This window comes from Culex pipiens, chromosome 2 (assembly GCF_016801865.2).
Source record: "Culex pipiens pallens isolate TS chromosome 2, TS_CPP_V2, whole genome shotgun sequence".
In the NCBI taxonomy this organism is placed as follows: domain Eukaryota; kingdom Metazoa; phylum Arthropoda; class Insecta; order Diptera; family Culicidae; genus Culex; species Culex pipiens.
The window spans coordinates 1,209,613-1,224,818 of NC_068938.1; the positions used below are offsets into that span (position 1 = coordinate 1,209,613).

At 46.9% G+C, this 15,206-nt stretch overlaps 2 protein-coding genes across 4 annotated transcripts; one reads left to right on the top strand and one right to left on the bottom strand.

Annotated features, from left to right (window-relative positions):
• Nucleotides 1-1,001: 1,001 nt before the first annotated feature.
• Nucleotides 1,002-4,684, top strand: LOC120419048 (DNA-directed RNA polymerase I subunit RPA2). The gene is made up of 3 exons (XM_039581613.2): nucleotides 1,002-1,180; nucleotides 1,238-4,358; nucleotides 4,426-4,684. The coding sequence occupies exons 1-3, from the start codon at nucleotides 1,112-1,114 to the stop codon at nucleotides 4,623-4,625; spliced, it is 3,390 nt and encodes a 1,129-aa protein (XP_039437547.1). The 5' UTR covers nucleotides 1,002-1,111; the 3' UTR covers nucleotides 4,626-4,684.
• A 7,715-nt stretch (nucleotides 4,685-12,399) lies between these two features.
• On the bottom strand, nucleotides 12,400-13,669 carry LOC120419037 (60S ribosomal protein L9). 3 transcript variants are annotated; one of them, XM_039581601.2, is made up of 3 exons: nucleotides 13,516-13,669; nucleotides 12,888-13,138; nucleotides 12,400-12,825 (listed from the first exon to the last, which is right to left on the bottom strand). In XM_039581601.2, the coding sequence occupies exons 2-3, from the start codon at nucleotides 13,126-13,128 to the stop codon at nucleotides 12,494-12,496; spliced, it is 573 nt and encodes a 190-aa protein (XP_039437535.1). In that variant the 5' UTR covers nucleotides 13,129-13,138; nucleotides 13,516-13,669; the 3' UTR covers nucleotides 12,400-12,493. The 3 variants fall into 3 exon arrangements, with proteins under 3 accessions (XP_039437535.1, XP_039437536.1, XP_039437537.1); XM_039581602.2 differs by lacking the exon at nucleotides 13,516-13,669 and adding an exon at nucleotides 13,480-13,496; XM_039581603.2 differs by lacking the exon at nucleotides 13,516-13,669 and adding an exon at nucleotides 13,447-13,463.
• Between the last annotated feature and the right edge of the window lie 1,537 nt (nucleotides 13,670-15,206).

A 15,206-nucleotide genomic window follows, 5' to 3' on the forward strand; every position in this document is an offset into this window, starting at 1 on the left:
ATGGAGTGAAACCTTTACAGCAACTTGACACAAAGTTTAACTCCATGCTCCACTTATAATACTCGACCACTTTTTTAAAATCCTTAAAAAAACAGATTTCAAAAATTAAAAAAAAAACTTCATATTTTCAAAGTATTGTTTTAAAAAAAAGATACAAAATTTTAAAATATTTATATTAAAAATAAATAAAAAAACATTGTTAAATATTTAAAACCTTCATTTTTTCTCCAAAGTTAAAAAAATCCAATATTAAAATAACTTAAAATTTCAAATAAATTAAAAAAACATATTTTTTTTAATTTGAGAAGTTTTCCCGCGAATTTTCCAAAATTATCCAGAATTCAAAAGAAAACTAAAATTAAAAAAATCCAAAATTTTAAGAAATTTTAAATTATATAAAAAAGACATAACATTTCAAAAATATGAAAAAAAATCAAAGATTTTAAAATTAAAAATATTCAAAACAATAAAAAAAAAACTAAAAAACATTGAAATTTTTAACAATATCAATAAAACTTTTTAAATTCATTTAAACAAAATAAGAATACATGATCATGATTTTTTGAACACTTGTATATATCTGATGAAAAAATGTTTTTTTTATATATAGTTTGAATACAAAAATATTCAACCGTTTGTAATTTAAAGTCGAATGAGAAAACCGATTTTTTATCAACAAAAGCTTCGAACCAACTTTTTTTTGTGACCCTTTCCTTGACCGTTTCTTGGGTGTTTTTTATAAGGAGTTTTGCGTTCCTTGCAATCTCCGTACTCGGCTTCAAGCAGCAATTTAATGTAAATGACACCGTCTCCGAACTTCATTCCATGATGCACGTCTCACATCTCACTTTTTAATTTCTCGTTGGAATCAAAATTCCCACCTTTCTTCAGTCATCTTGGCTCCTGCCGAATCACCCTGTTCTGTTTACATCACACATCCGAACACACACACACACACAAAAACTTGCGAGAGAGAGAGCCGATCGCCCGAACTGTCACTCGCTGCAAATTCAAAACACCATGTGCGTGCTCCGACTTCGGTTCGTTTTCTAGTCGGTGAATTATTTTCCTTAAATTTTTGCCTAAAATCGCCTTCAAAATCGATGCCAACATGAAGGACCTTCCGGTGCTGACCAACCTGAAGCCCCAGTTTCGGGAAATCCCCAAGGAGCAGAATAAGGTGGGTTGAAAATGTCTATTTTTTGAGTAACCTCCTTGAACACGTTTTTCTTCGCAGGTTCTGGCGAACCTCGGGGCACCGCACATCGAGTCGTTCGATTACGTGCTGCGCGAGGGGTTGGCCGACGTGATTAGGCAGCTTGATCCGGTGGAGTTTGAGCTGCCGAACAAGGACCGGGTGCGGTTGCGGATCGGGCATTGTTCAATCGCGCGGCCGGTCGTTCCGTTGAGCCAGCTGAACGTGCGGGAGAAGCGGGTTTTTCCGTCGGAGTGCCGGCAGAAGAATGAAACGTACGCGGGGATGTGCACGATCACGGTGGACTGGGAGGTGAACGGGCAGCCGAAGCCGGCGATAACGCGGGACATTGGGGCGCTGCCGGTGATGCTGCGGTCGAGGGCGTGTAATCTGGGCGGGATGAGTCCGGCGGAGTTGGTGGAACGGGGGGAGCATGAGGACGAGTGGGGTGGACATTTTGTTGTGCGGGGGATGGAGAAGTTGATCCGGATGTTGATTATGACGAGGAGGAATTATCCGATCGTGTTGAGCAGGAACTCGTGGCGGGACCGCGGGAAGGAGTTTAGCAGCACGGGGATAATGATCCGGTGCGTGAGGACGGACCAGACGTCGACGAACAATGTGTTGCACTATTTGGTGAATGGGACGGCCAAGTTGATGTTTTCGATTCGGAGGTCGTTGACGTTCATTCCGATTATGATGCTGTTGAAAGCGTTGTCGGATTACACGGACAATGAGATTTATAAGCGGTTGATTGTGGGGTACGAGGAGGATCAGTACTACAAGCATTGTATTCAGAACATGTTGCGGGAGTTGCACGAGGAAGGAATTCATAACCAGGTCGAGTGCAAGGATTACATGGGAAAAGTGTTCCGGTCGAAGCTGTACTACCTTCCGGCGTGGTACACGGACGCCCAACGAACCGACCATCTGCTCAAGACGTGCGTATTGATTCACCTGGAAAGCGATCTGGACAAGTTCAACCTGTTGGTGTTTATGATGCAGAAGCTGTTTACGGCAGCACAAGGTCGCTGTAAACTCGAAAGTGTCGACAGCACCATGATGCAGGAACTCCTACTCGGTGGCCATCTCTATCAGAAATTGTTGCGCGAGCACTTCCTCACCTTCCTGAACGGCATGAAGTACAACATGTTGAAGCTCTGCAGCGACGCCGATGCCCACCTCGGCCAGAACGAAGCCGTAATGGCATGCAAAAACGCCTCGAATTTCGACCGCGCCTTCTCGAACTTCTTCGCCACCGGCAACCTCCAGAAGGCGAGCGAGATGGGCCTCATGCAAGACTCCGGCCTCGTCATCATCGCGGAGAACATCAACCGAATGCGTTACATGTCCCACTTCCGGGCGATCCACCGTGGTTCGTTCTTCGTGACGATGCGAACGACCGAGGCGCGTCAGCTGCTGCCGGACGCGTGGGGCTTTATCTGTCCGGTGCACACGCCGGACGGAACGCCCTGCGGTCTGCTGAACCATCTGACGACGAATTGTCGCGTTTCGAACAGTCCCGATCCGGGGAAAGTGAAGAACATTGAAAAGTATCTGATTCAGTACGGAATGACGCCGGCGAACACTGTGGCGTTGAGTGGAGGGGGCGTTGGCGAGGGGTACACGGTCATGGTGGAAGGTCGGATCGCGGGGCGGATTCCGAAGGCCGTTGTTGGCCAAGCGGTGCAGCAACTTCGCATGCTCAAGATTGAAGGGAAGGAGATTCCGGAGGCCACGGAGATTGTGTTTATTCCGAGCAAGGAGGGTGGCCAGTATCCGGGGTTGTACATTTTTGTCGGTGCGGCTCGGATGATGCGACCGGTGGTAAATCTGGACGCGAACAAGGTCGAGCTGATCGGGACGTTCGAGCAGGTCTACATGGACATTTGCATTACGGCGAAGGAGGCGTATCCGAAGGTGACCACGCACAAGGAACTGTCCAAAACCTCCTTCCTGAGCAATCTGGCCATGTTGATTCCGATGCCGGACTGCAACCAGAGTCCGCGTAACATGTACCAGTGCCAGATGGGCAAACAGACCATGGGAACGCCCTGCCACAACTGGCAGCTGCAGTGCATCGCCAAGTTCTACCGACTTCAAACGCCAGCCACGCCGCTCTTCCGTCCCGTTCATCACGACAACATCGATCTGGACAACTACGCGATGGGCACGAACGCCATCGTGGCCGTCATTTCCTACACCGGATACGACATGGAGGACGCGATGATCATCAACAAGTCGGCCTTTGAGCGGGGCTTTGCCCACGGAACCGTCTACAAAAACGAACTAATCGAGCTGAAAGGAGACAGTTTCTTCGCGCGCGATCCTCGTGACGAACGGCTGAAACAATTCCTCGACAACGACGGTCTGCCCTACCGGAGTGCCCTGCTCCAGCATCGAAACCCCATGTACTGCTACTTTGACACGAACGACCACACCTATCACGTGGTCAAATTCGATCACCACGAAGACGGCATCGTGGACAACATCAAACTGTGCGGCACGACCTCGGCTTCAGCCCCCAAAAAAGCCGTCATCACGTACCGCATCGTGCGCAACCCCAACGTCGGTGACAAGTTCGCGTCCCGCGCCGGCCAAAAAGGAATCTGCTCGCAAAAGTGGCCCGCCGTCGATCTGCCCTTCACCGAGTCCGGCATGATCCCGGACATTATCTTCAACCCGCACGGCTTCCCCTCCCGCATGACAATCGCCATGATGATCGAAACGATGGCGGGCAAGACGGGCGCATGCCACGGCCTCGTCCACGATGCCACCCCGTTCCGATACACGGAGGAAAACACCGCCATCGACTACTTTGGCCGGCTGCTCGAGTCCAGCGGGTACAACTACTTTGGCACCGAACGCATGTACAGCGGAGTGGACGGGCGCGAAATGAAGGCGGACATCTTCTTCGGCGTCGTGCACTACCAACGGCTGCGCCACATGGTCTCGGACAAGTGGCAGGTGCGCTCGACGGGCCCCCTCGACCAACTGACGCATCAACCAAACAAGGGACGATCGCGGGGTGGAGGCGTTCGCTTCGGTGAAATGGAACGTGACGCGCTGATCGCCCACGGCGCATCCTTCCTTCTACAAGATCGCCTCTTTCACGGTTCGGACAAGATCACCACGCTGGTTTGTCGTAGCTGCGGAACGCTCAGTAAGTACCCCCAATACTTCTTAACGAAAGTCATCATTCTAACATTTTAAACATCTTCCAAAAACAGTCGGCCCCATCAGCAGCATCACCAAGAAGGTTGCGACGAATGCGACCGAGACGGAGCGGACGCCGGCCACGTGCCGGCTGTGTCGGAGCGACCAGGGCATCGGCCACGTCGAGATACCGTACATCTTCAAGTTTCTGGTATCGCAGCTGACGGCGATGAACATTAACGTGAAGCTGGATTTGGCGCTGCCAAAGGTTTGAGGTTTTGCGTTATAGGGTATATAATTGAATAAATCGTTTGATTTAATTATTAAAAAAAACTGTTTTATTGGTTGAGAATTCCTCTCCAAATACCGAAAAATTGTAGCGGGTGTAGGAACACTTCGCATAGACGCCCTTGCTCCCACCACATCACTATGGGCTATGGGTATGGAGCGATGGGAAATACAGTACTGTTCGGTAATTGAGATGAACAAAAAATTACGAGGGGACTACTGATGCATAATATTTTCCTGATGTAACAAAAAAAAACAAAAGTTATTTAAAAATTTTACCTTGACTTCTTATTTCTTGTAATTGCGACTTGAAATTTGTTAAATGATTGAAAAAAGTATTTACTTTAAACATTTTACTTTCATTTTAACTCAAACACAAAAAAAAACAGAAAAACTTCATAAAATGGCACGAGCAGAAAAAAATGTCTCCGGTCCCGCCGCTCAACCTAATTTGATCAGATAATCTCTTCTTCTTAAGATTTGCAGAAAATAATATTGCAATAAAACTTTATGGGCAGGTTACAGCGCAGTGGACCAAACTACCCGGCGGACAACGGAATATCCGGACGAATTAAAAGAACGCGAGCTACTTGTTAAACGTGTTTTATTCTTTGCTAGTTCTCGCACGAATGATTGTCGGAAGTGACTGCTGTCACTGCTGCAAGGATGCATTCGCGAACGACGTTACGGACGTAACATCTCGAAAAGTCCAACACTCCTCCTCGCGAATGTGACCTTGCCTCACCGCTACTCGTCTCCTCCTATCTCCTCCTTGGCCGGAACAGGTGCCAATCCCATCAGTGTAGCGAATCTCTTGACTTTGTTGAACCCAAGGGGTTTGGTCAAAATATCCGCAACCATGGACTCCGACGGGCAGTACTGCAGCTCGATCTCGCCGATGAACAGCAGTGCTTGGTGTAATGGTAGCGAGTGTCAATGTGTTTTGACCGTTTCTTCTGCTGGTCCATTACGGCGAAGTCCAGACAACTCCTGTTGTCTTCGTAGATGATGGTTGGCAGCTTCGGCGTCTCGTTGAGCTCGGTCAGCAAACGCCGCATCCAAACCGCTTCTCGGGCAGCCTCGGAGAGCGCAACGTATTCGGCCTCCATGGTAGACATGGCGACACAGGTTTGCTTGCGGCTCGCCCATGCTACCGTCGCTCCTCCTAGACGAAACAGGAAACCGCTGCAGGATTTCCGGTCGCTGCTGTCTCCCGCCCAATCCGCGTCGCAGTATGCTGTCAGCTGAAACTGCTTGCTGCTGCTTCCCAGCACTAACCCGTAGTCAACCGTATGGATCAGATATCTTACGATGCGTTTGGCTTCTGTCCAATCGGTTTCTGTCGGGCTGCTGACTTTCCGGCTCAGGATCCCAACGGTCGCTGCAATGTCGGGGCGACTGTGCACCACAAGATAGAGCAAGCATCCGATCAGTTTGTGGTAGTCTCCGTTGCTCTCCATCTTTGGGCTGTCCGTAGTGACCTTGAAATACCCGGGATCCATTGGGTACCTCGATCCTTTCGCGTGCTCCAGTCCGAAACGGGTTTTCAGTCTCTCGATGAAGGCACTCTGGGAAATCACGAAAAAACCATCGCTGTTTCGACGCACACGAATTCCCAGGAAACTTCTGATGTCGCCCAGCCTCGTGATTTTGAACCACTTCTCCAGAGCACTTTCGATCTGGTTGATCTCCTTCGCTTGCGTTGAAACCAGGAGCAGGTCATCCACGTAAATGAGCAGGAATAGCCACCCGCCATCCACGCACGACTTCCGGTACAGGCACGTATCGGATTTGCACTGCTCGAGTCCGATCTGGTTCAGCATACCCGTCAGCGTTTTGTTCCAGACTCTCGCCGCCTGCTTCAAGCCGTAGATGCTGCGTTTCAGCCGGCACACCTTCTTATCGGATCCGGCTTGTACGTACCCAGGCGGTTGCCGCATGTACACGACCTCCTCCAACTTGCCGTACAGGTATGCAGACTTGATATCCAGGTGTTTCACGTGCATCCGCTGGTAGCCAGCCACCGTCAGCAACACACGGAACGTGGTAGCCATCGCTACTGGGGCGAAAATCTCCTCGAAGTCGGTTCCAAAACGTTGGCTGAAGCCCTGAGCTACAAGCCTCGCCTTCATCCGCTCGACTTTCCCATCCGCGTCCAGCTTTCGTTTGTACACCCACTTGCTACCGACAATGTTGCACGCGGCCGGCGAGTCCACCAACTCCCAGGTATCGTTGGACATCAACGCTTCGTATTCTGCATCCATCGCAGCAATCCACTCCTCCTTTTCAGCGCAGCTTACTGCTTGATCGAAGGATGTCGGTTCGTCGTGGTCTGCCAATGCCATGCCGACAAAGAAGTCCCGTAGCGACGCTGGCAACACTCCCCGGGTTTTACGCCGTGGATTCCGCTGCCGGGTTTCATCGGCGTGTCCTTCTTGTTGAGCGGCTCCGTCTTCATCGCCAAAGTAGAGCTCCGCAGAATGATACCCCTCCAAGTCCTCTTCTTCATCCGAGTGCGGCACAGGTGCCGCTGGTTCCTCTTCGGCCGCAGGTTCTGGTGGTTCCTCTTCGGTCACAGGTTCTGGTGCCACATCGCGTGCGGCCACCACTGCAGGTGGTTCCAATTCGATAACCGATTCCTCGGTTTCCGGGCGTTCGTCTGCATCACGTTTGTACTGCACATTCCAATTTTCGAGAAATGTCACGTCCCGACTGATGGTGATGCGATTCGTAGCCTTGTCCAAAATTCTGTAGGCTTTGTGCTCATTAGAGTAGCCTACGAACACCAGCTTCTGCGCCTTCGGCTCCATCTTCTTCCGTCTTTGAGCTGGAATCTGCACCCATGCGTCGCAACCAAAGATCCGCAGGTGTCCGAGCGATGGCAGTTTCCCGTACCACTTTTGGAAAGGACTCATCCCAGTGGCTCTCGTCGGAACACGATTCTGGATGTGGGTTGCCGTCAGGATCGCTTCCCCCCAGTACTTCTGGTCTAGTTTCGCGTCCAAAAGCATGCACAGCGCCATCTCTTTCAGGTACCGGTTCCGTCTCTCTACTACGCCGTTTTGCTGTGGCGAGTAGGGCGCACTGAACTGGCTCACAATGCCTTCGGCTCGCAGGAAGCTCTGCAACTCCTTACCGGTGAATTCTCCTCCACCATCCGATTGCAGCACCTTGGGGTTCTTGCCAATCTGCGTCCTGCACCATCCGACAAAGTCTTTGATCTTCGATGCAGCATCGGATTTCTTCCGCAGAAGGTAAACAAACGCCATCCGTGTGTGATCATCAACCAAGCAAAGGAAGTACTGGTTTCCGCTCGGGGTGCTCGCCATGGGTCCGCTGAGGTCAGCGTGCACGATATCCAGCTTCTCCTTGGCTCCTCTGTCAACACTCTTCGGGAACGGTTTTCGTGGCATTTTTCCTTCGAGGCAGCACTCACAACCGGTGTTGGAACCACAGTTTTCCACCTTCATTCCGTCGGCCAAATGCTTCGTGATGATCTCCCGCACAGCATCCGGATCCCGGTGTCCCAGCCGCCGATGCCAAGTATGCAGGCAGCTCGACGTGTGCGGCGGCTCAACACTCACCATCGCTTGCTCCGGAACGCTCAATCGGTACAGGTTTCCGTACCGCTCAGCAACAGCGCAGATCAATCCTCCAGGTCGTCGAATCACACACGTGTTTCCGTTGAACACAACCTCAAAGTTCTTCTTCGCTAGAGCACTGACCGACACAAGTCCACTTGTCAGTTTCGGCACAAATAGCACTTCTTTCATCTGGATCTCGACCGCATCCCCAGCGCCATCCACTCCAACGAAGATTCCGCGGCCAACTCCGGCCACCTCCGCCTTTTCGCCGTCCGCCAACAGCACACTTGTTCCGCCGACCTGCTCCAGCTCCGTGAAAAACTGTCGATTTCCCGTCATATGCCGAGAAGCGCCACTGTCGACAAACCAGCTGGTCGGTTCGCTGCTGCCCACCATCCACGCGACTGGCTGATCCGAAACATCTTGGACCTGCTTCGCGTTCGGTGCTCGATGGTACTTGTTCGGCTTCGACTGCGGGCAATCTTTCTTCAGGTGACCAGGTTGTTTGCATCCGTAACAGGTTCTCGTTTCCGCCTTCTTGGTGCTGTTTCCGCTGGCGCTGGATTTCCCGACACGACGACGATGATCCACTCGCAGCGCTTGTCCAGAATTTCCACTGTGCGCGCTGCGTTCTCGACGTTTTTCCGATTCTGCCAGCAATTTCGACTTCACCAGCTGGACGGTGAGCTCGTTTGTCGGCCGCTGCTCCAGGGCCGTCGTCAGGTAATCATACGAATCCGGAAGAGAACAAAGCAGCAGGGCTACTTGCAGTCTCTCCGGAAGTGCATCGCCGATGTCCGCCACCTGTTGCACCAAATCCGTGTATCTTTGGAGGTGCTGTTCCATGTCGTCGCCTTCATTCAGCTCCAAACGCGCCAACCTCTTCAGCAGATAAACTTCGGAAGCCTTATCGTGGTAGGCTTTTAAAGCATCCCATGCTTCTTTCGCTGTGGTGCAATTCCGCACCAGACTCGTCTGGTTGTCCTCGATGCAAAGTCCAATCGCCGCCCGAGCACTTGTGTTGGCCTCGTCCCAATCGCCCGTCACAGGATTCGGTGGATTCTCGGAAATGGTTTTCCACGTTTTCTCCCTGATCAAGTGCATCTCCATTTTGAATTTCCACGCCTGGTAGTTGTGGTTATTCAATTTGGGCACTCCGAAACACCGCTGGCCGTCCGACATCTTTACTCCAACTGTAGTACTCGAACTTCTCGAAATAAACTTAGCTTTCTCGCGAACGAACTTGGTCCCACTAGCCTGGGCCCATAACCTATGGGCAGGTTACAGCGCAGTGGACCAAACTACCCGGCGGACAACGGAATATCCGGACGAATTAAAAGAACGCGAGCTACTTGTTAAACGTGTTTTATTCTTTGCTAGTTCTCGCACGAATGATTGTCGGAAGTGACTGCTGTCACTGCTGCAAGGATGCATTCGCGAACGACGTTACGGACGTAACATCTCGAAAAGTCCAACAAACTTTGCCTAAACAAAAACATTCGTGGTGATTATTGGACTCGATCGTATTTAATTTCTCGATCTGAGTACTATCGATAAATTACAGAAATAAAAAAAAAACAAAATTTAGCATTCCAAAAATAAAAATTCATGGTTTGAACTCACAAAATTTAAAAAATCTAAGTTTTAAAACATTAATTAAATGAATAATTTTTTTTTCAATATTCATTTTCAGAAATTTAAAAATTTAATACCTACAACAAAATTCCTAAATTGCAAAAAAAAAATTCGCTGTCTTATTTTTGATTCTTGAGCCTTAGAGCCAGGGTTACCAGGTCTGAAAAGAAAATAATCTGGCAAAAAAACTGGCAAAAACCTGGAAAGCCACTTTTCTCAAAGTAATGAGCGAAATAGTGTTCAAAAATGATGTATTTTCACTTGTTATGCATTATAGCTTCAAAAAATAAACATCATTTTTCAACTCAACAAAGTCTGGAAGAAATAAAAAATAAAATTTTACAAATTGGCACTCAAAAAAACTGGCAATGCCAGATTTATCTGGCAACCTGGCATCCCTGCTTAGAGCGCTAAACTACTATCCAGGTTTTTAAGCGAAGATGGCGTTCGAATGGTGAACATTCGCAATGTCAAAAGCACGCAGTAGCACCAACATTAGAAATCAAATGTGGCTGTCATGCCATGGCACACTTTTTTCGGAATTGGCGTTCAAGAGCCAAACGACATGCGACACTTAGTGTTGAGTAGCAGAACAGAGCGAAGAATGTCGATTGAAATTTCCGCCCTTTGAGGTTATATATGCGAATTCTGTTTTGTTAAATTCCAGCGTTGAAAACAACTTTTGAGCAAAAATTCGAGCTGATACTTTGTTAACTTTTGATGCTCTATCATTTTAAACAATATTATTTTTTTTTTTAAATTTTTATTGCGTTAATTTATAGAGGGCAAAAAGTTAACAATCGTACCACTTGAATTTTTTCTCAAAAGTTGTTCTATGAGCTGTAAATTCAATTTTAAGTTTGCATTCCTATGTAACCGAACAGCGAAAATTTGAATCGTCATTCTTCGATGCTTTGCGCCATCTGTCGGAATTTTTGAGCTTTTGATCGCGAATATTGGTACCACTGCGTGATTTTGACATTTCGGACGTTCACCATCCGAACGCCATCTTCGCTTAAAAACCTGGATAAAAAACTTTGAATTTTTAAATCCAACATGGCGGCCAAAATGGCGGTGACGTTATTTTGAATAAAATGCAGTTTTTAATTTTACAGACAATTAACCATTCAAATTTGACTAAAATGGAGTCGTAGAACTAAAAGTAAAACAAAAATAAAAAATGCGATTTTATTTTGTGTTTCGTTGTTAAGGGGGAGGGGGTTCACGAAGGAGGGAGGGGGGGGTGGTTGAGATTTCCAAAAAAGTGTCCACGTGATTTATGGATGGTCCCTAATCAAAATTTGGGATCTATTTGAGATCTAGGTTACTTTTTCTAAACAGCTAATGTTGTTCCTAAACGAGACATTTTGGCATCATTTAAAATTTAAATTTTTTTATTATATTTTTTTTTTTTCAAATTTAGGATTATTTTTTAACTTTTAGAATCAACCTTTATATTTTTTTTTGTTTAATTTTAGAGTTGTTTTTTTAATTATTTATAATTATATTTCTTTAAAAAAAAAAATAATCTTGAAATTTTCAAAAAATTTCTGAGTTTTTAAACATTTTTTTTAAATTGTATTTATGAATTCTGGATAATTTTGGAAATTTCTAAAATTTAAAACAAATACTTTTTAGTCGGGACCCGTGGCGTAAGCGTGGTTGCCTCTCACCCGGGTCGGCCTGGGTTCGATCCCAGAAGGTTCCGGTGGCATTTTTCGAGACGAGATTTGTCTGATCACGCCTTCCGCCGGACGGGGTAGTAAATGTTGGCCCGGTCTAACCTAGAGGTTAGGTCGTTAGCTCAGTCCAGGTGTAGGAGTCGTCTCCCTAGGTCCTGTTTCGGTGGAGTCGCTGGTAGGCCGTTGGACTCACAATCCAAAGGTCGTTAATTCGAATCCCGGGGTGGATGGGGAAGCTAAGGTGTAAAACGAGAACGCCAAAGCAATGCTTTTAGAGCGAACATTTTTTTTACGTATTTGAAATTGAAATACAGTGAAACCTCTTTTTACGCGGTGCGAAACGTTTTACTAATTTGTCGATTTCTCTGGAACATACTTCTGCTATTATCATTGCAAATATTTTACCTGAGAGAAAAGTAGCACCAAGCAAGGATGGTCGCCAGAAGAGCTTGATGAAAAAGCTGAAGTTTTCATTGTTAATGTTATAAATTCTGTAACATTCTTTATAGTTGACGAATCTTTTTGCACTCTTCGCCAAAATTGTTCCCTGGAGCACAAACTATGAGCTCGTAAGGTTTTTGAAAAATGCAAAAATCGTTAAGAGGCTCAAAACTGGAAAAAATAAAACGTATCAATTTTACGGAATCCCATTTAAACTTCAAAGTCAATGCGCCAGGTCCTGTCGCAACCAATCAAGCTCATATCTAGGATTCAGCCCTGAAATTTTGTTACTTCCTAATGGTGCTTGTTTGTATGTGTTGTCACTACTCACAGTTTCCAGGTGTACAACTCTGAACCGCTACCGCTGAAAATAGAGGACTTCTTCGCAATCTTTCACAAAAAACACACATCTTTTCGCTTCGTTTTTGGAAACTTTTGCTTTCTTTCTTTTATTTCACTCCTCCCTTCTTTATCTTCGCGAACCCACTTATTACAAGAAAATAGCGCAGAACTTATTCCTCCTCCTGCACGACCGTCGTCTTCTCCGACACGTACAGACCGTCCAAGAACTTACGGATATCCTTGTTTCGGACGGTGGTCGACTGCTGGATGAGGGCAGCGGACAGGGAAACGGCCTCGATGTCGTTACCCTCGAGGATCAGTTCGTCCTTTTGCTTGGCCGAGTTGACCACGGTCACGCCGGCCTGCATCTTGACGCGACGGATGTGCTTCTCACCGAGGAAGTTTCGGATCTCGACCAGGCTGTTGTTCTCGCTGATGACGCAGTTGATGGGGAAATGGGCATGTACGGCGCGCATCTTGTACTGGAATCCCTTGGTGACGCCTGTAAAAAAGGATTACATTAATCTGGACGTCCAGCGACCGGTCCACTATCGCTCCACTTACCCTTGATCATGTTCTCGATGTGGGAACAGACGGTGCGGACGGCGGCAATCTCCTTCTTGGAACCGAACCACTTTTCCACCATCAGCTTCTTCTTGGACACCTTGTACACGTCCATGGCCAGGTGGCGGAAGCTCTTGCTGAGCTTACCCCGGGGGCCGTAAACCGTCACGACTCGGGCATGGACCTTGGCCGAGACGCCCTTGGGGATGGTGACCGTTTGATTTGAGTTGATCGTTCTCATCGTGGCCTAACTGCAAAATGTAACCAAAACAAACAGGGAAAACCCATCATCATCAGCTGTTCCGGAATGGTGCTATCGTCCTCGATCCGGGACATTCAAGTTCAAAGGATAAACGGTTCCCGCAGCATGCACCGGGCGCGTCGGAACATTGTTTGACCACTGCCAAAAGTGACAGCTCGCACAACGAAAATGTCGCGCGACTGCGAAATCGCGATTTGTTGACGGTCGAAAATCCGGCTTCCGTGGCCACCTTTTACCCCATCCCGGCATCGATTCCACGTCCCGTGCACGCACCGACCGTTTATCCTTTGATCTCACCCGATTTTCCGACGATTTCACTTGTTTTCGTACAAAAATATCGCCGCAAACACAAAATGCACGACTTACACGTTTGAGAATCAAACCGGAAAAAGAACCTGTCAAAAGAGGTTTTCTTCTTGCTTTTGTTTCTGCTAGCGTGTGCCATCTGGTGGCCAAGCCGAGAAACTTTAGACGGTTTGAAGGGCGGTTTTGCATGCATGTTCGGGGGTTTGACACTTTTTCGTTTGATCCTGGTTTGTTTACAACAAAAAGTGACTATCACTCTTAAGCTAAGAACAAGATTGTCCGTCAGGCCTGAACGCAAACGCAAAATTTTGCACCTGTCATCATAGCCTGCCAGTCATCGACCATTGAACAAAGCAACCCCTGCAGATTGTTCGACTGACAGTTGATGGAAAAATCGAACTGGCACAGCGTTCGGCGCAAAATTTTGCGTTTGCGTCCAGGTCTGACGGACAATCTTATTCTTACCTTTAGAACGGCGTTTACGCACAATAACGAAACGTCATCTTCGCTTTAAAATCTGGATAGTATAAAAGAGCGCACTCAAAAAAATATTCACGTTGAAGTTACGTGAAAAGCTATGTGGCTTTTTTTCCACTACAGTTTTCACGTAACTGCTACTAGGTGGCCCTAGTGGAAACGGGATTTGATTGATCAGATTATTTCACGTCGATTCTACGTGTTTCACACGTAAAAGCTAAATGAATCAACCGATGAGTTTTACTTATTTGTTCTAGTAAAATTTATATGAACTTTTTAGTTGAAGGTTCTGGTTTTTGGCGCATTTTATTTTTTTCAAAAAAGAATAAAAAATGATTGTAATTGTTCTGCAGTATAAACTAAAACATAATTTGGTGCCCGAAAGGTATATGTCAAGGAACCACGATAAAATATTGCCCCTGGTTAGCGGAATCGTTATTGTAGTCGAGCCTGTTGGTCTGCATGACCGCACGGCAGAACCAGTTGGAGACTTAGGGAAGTTGTGGCTTTGAACATATTCGACGCGGACAACAAGCTATCCAGGGCTGATGGATTGCCGCAAAGCACCGGCGTAGAAGATCGGAACGAAAGCAGACACCAACACGAGTGATGTAACCCGTACTTGCACATACTTGTGCCTTTTCTGATTGCCTTCAAGGGGATCTTTAGGTCACCGCCTATGTCAGCACCGGCCAGAATTCCGGTGACCGCCGGATACGAAGATGATAGGGCCAGAAGTTGACTTCTGCGAAAATAATAATCGATACTTAAAAATAAATTACTATTAAACTTAATTTAACCTACTTTCTGTTACAATTTGACAAACACAAGTCCGGCTGCAGAACTTCACCGTTCGCCATCAATTTTCATACTAAAATAATCACGTAGAAATTTCGCGCACTCAAGTAAAAGAAGTTTCGTCGGTGCTACATTCCAAAACACATAGAAGCTACATGAAAAAACCTAGTGGAAAAATACTATAAGGTTTTTCACGTAACATTAACGTGAAATCATGTTTTTGTCGGTACACTTCCACATTATTTTTACGTGTGTCACGTAAAACGGGCCTACGGAGGGGAAAATTCGACGCCAACATTTCAAAAAGCATCATGTACCAAACATGCGTTTTGAGAAAAACGCATTTGAATGTTGAGCATCCATTTTCAATTCCCATTTTAATACACAAGCAAAATAAGATGCTCTAATGATAACAAACAATGAAAAACGTTGCTTTTATTGATACTTGATCATCCAAATTCAATAAAACATTTTTT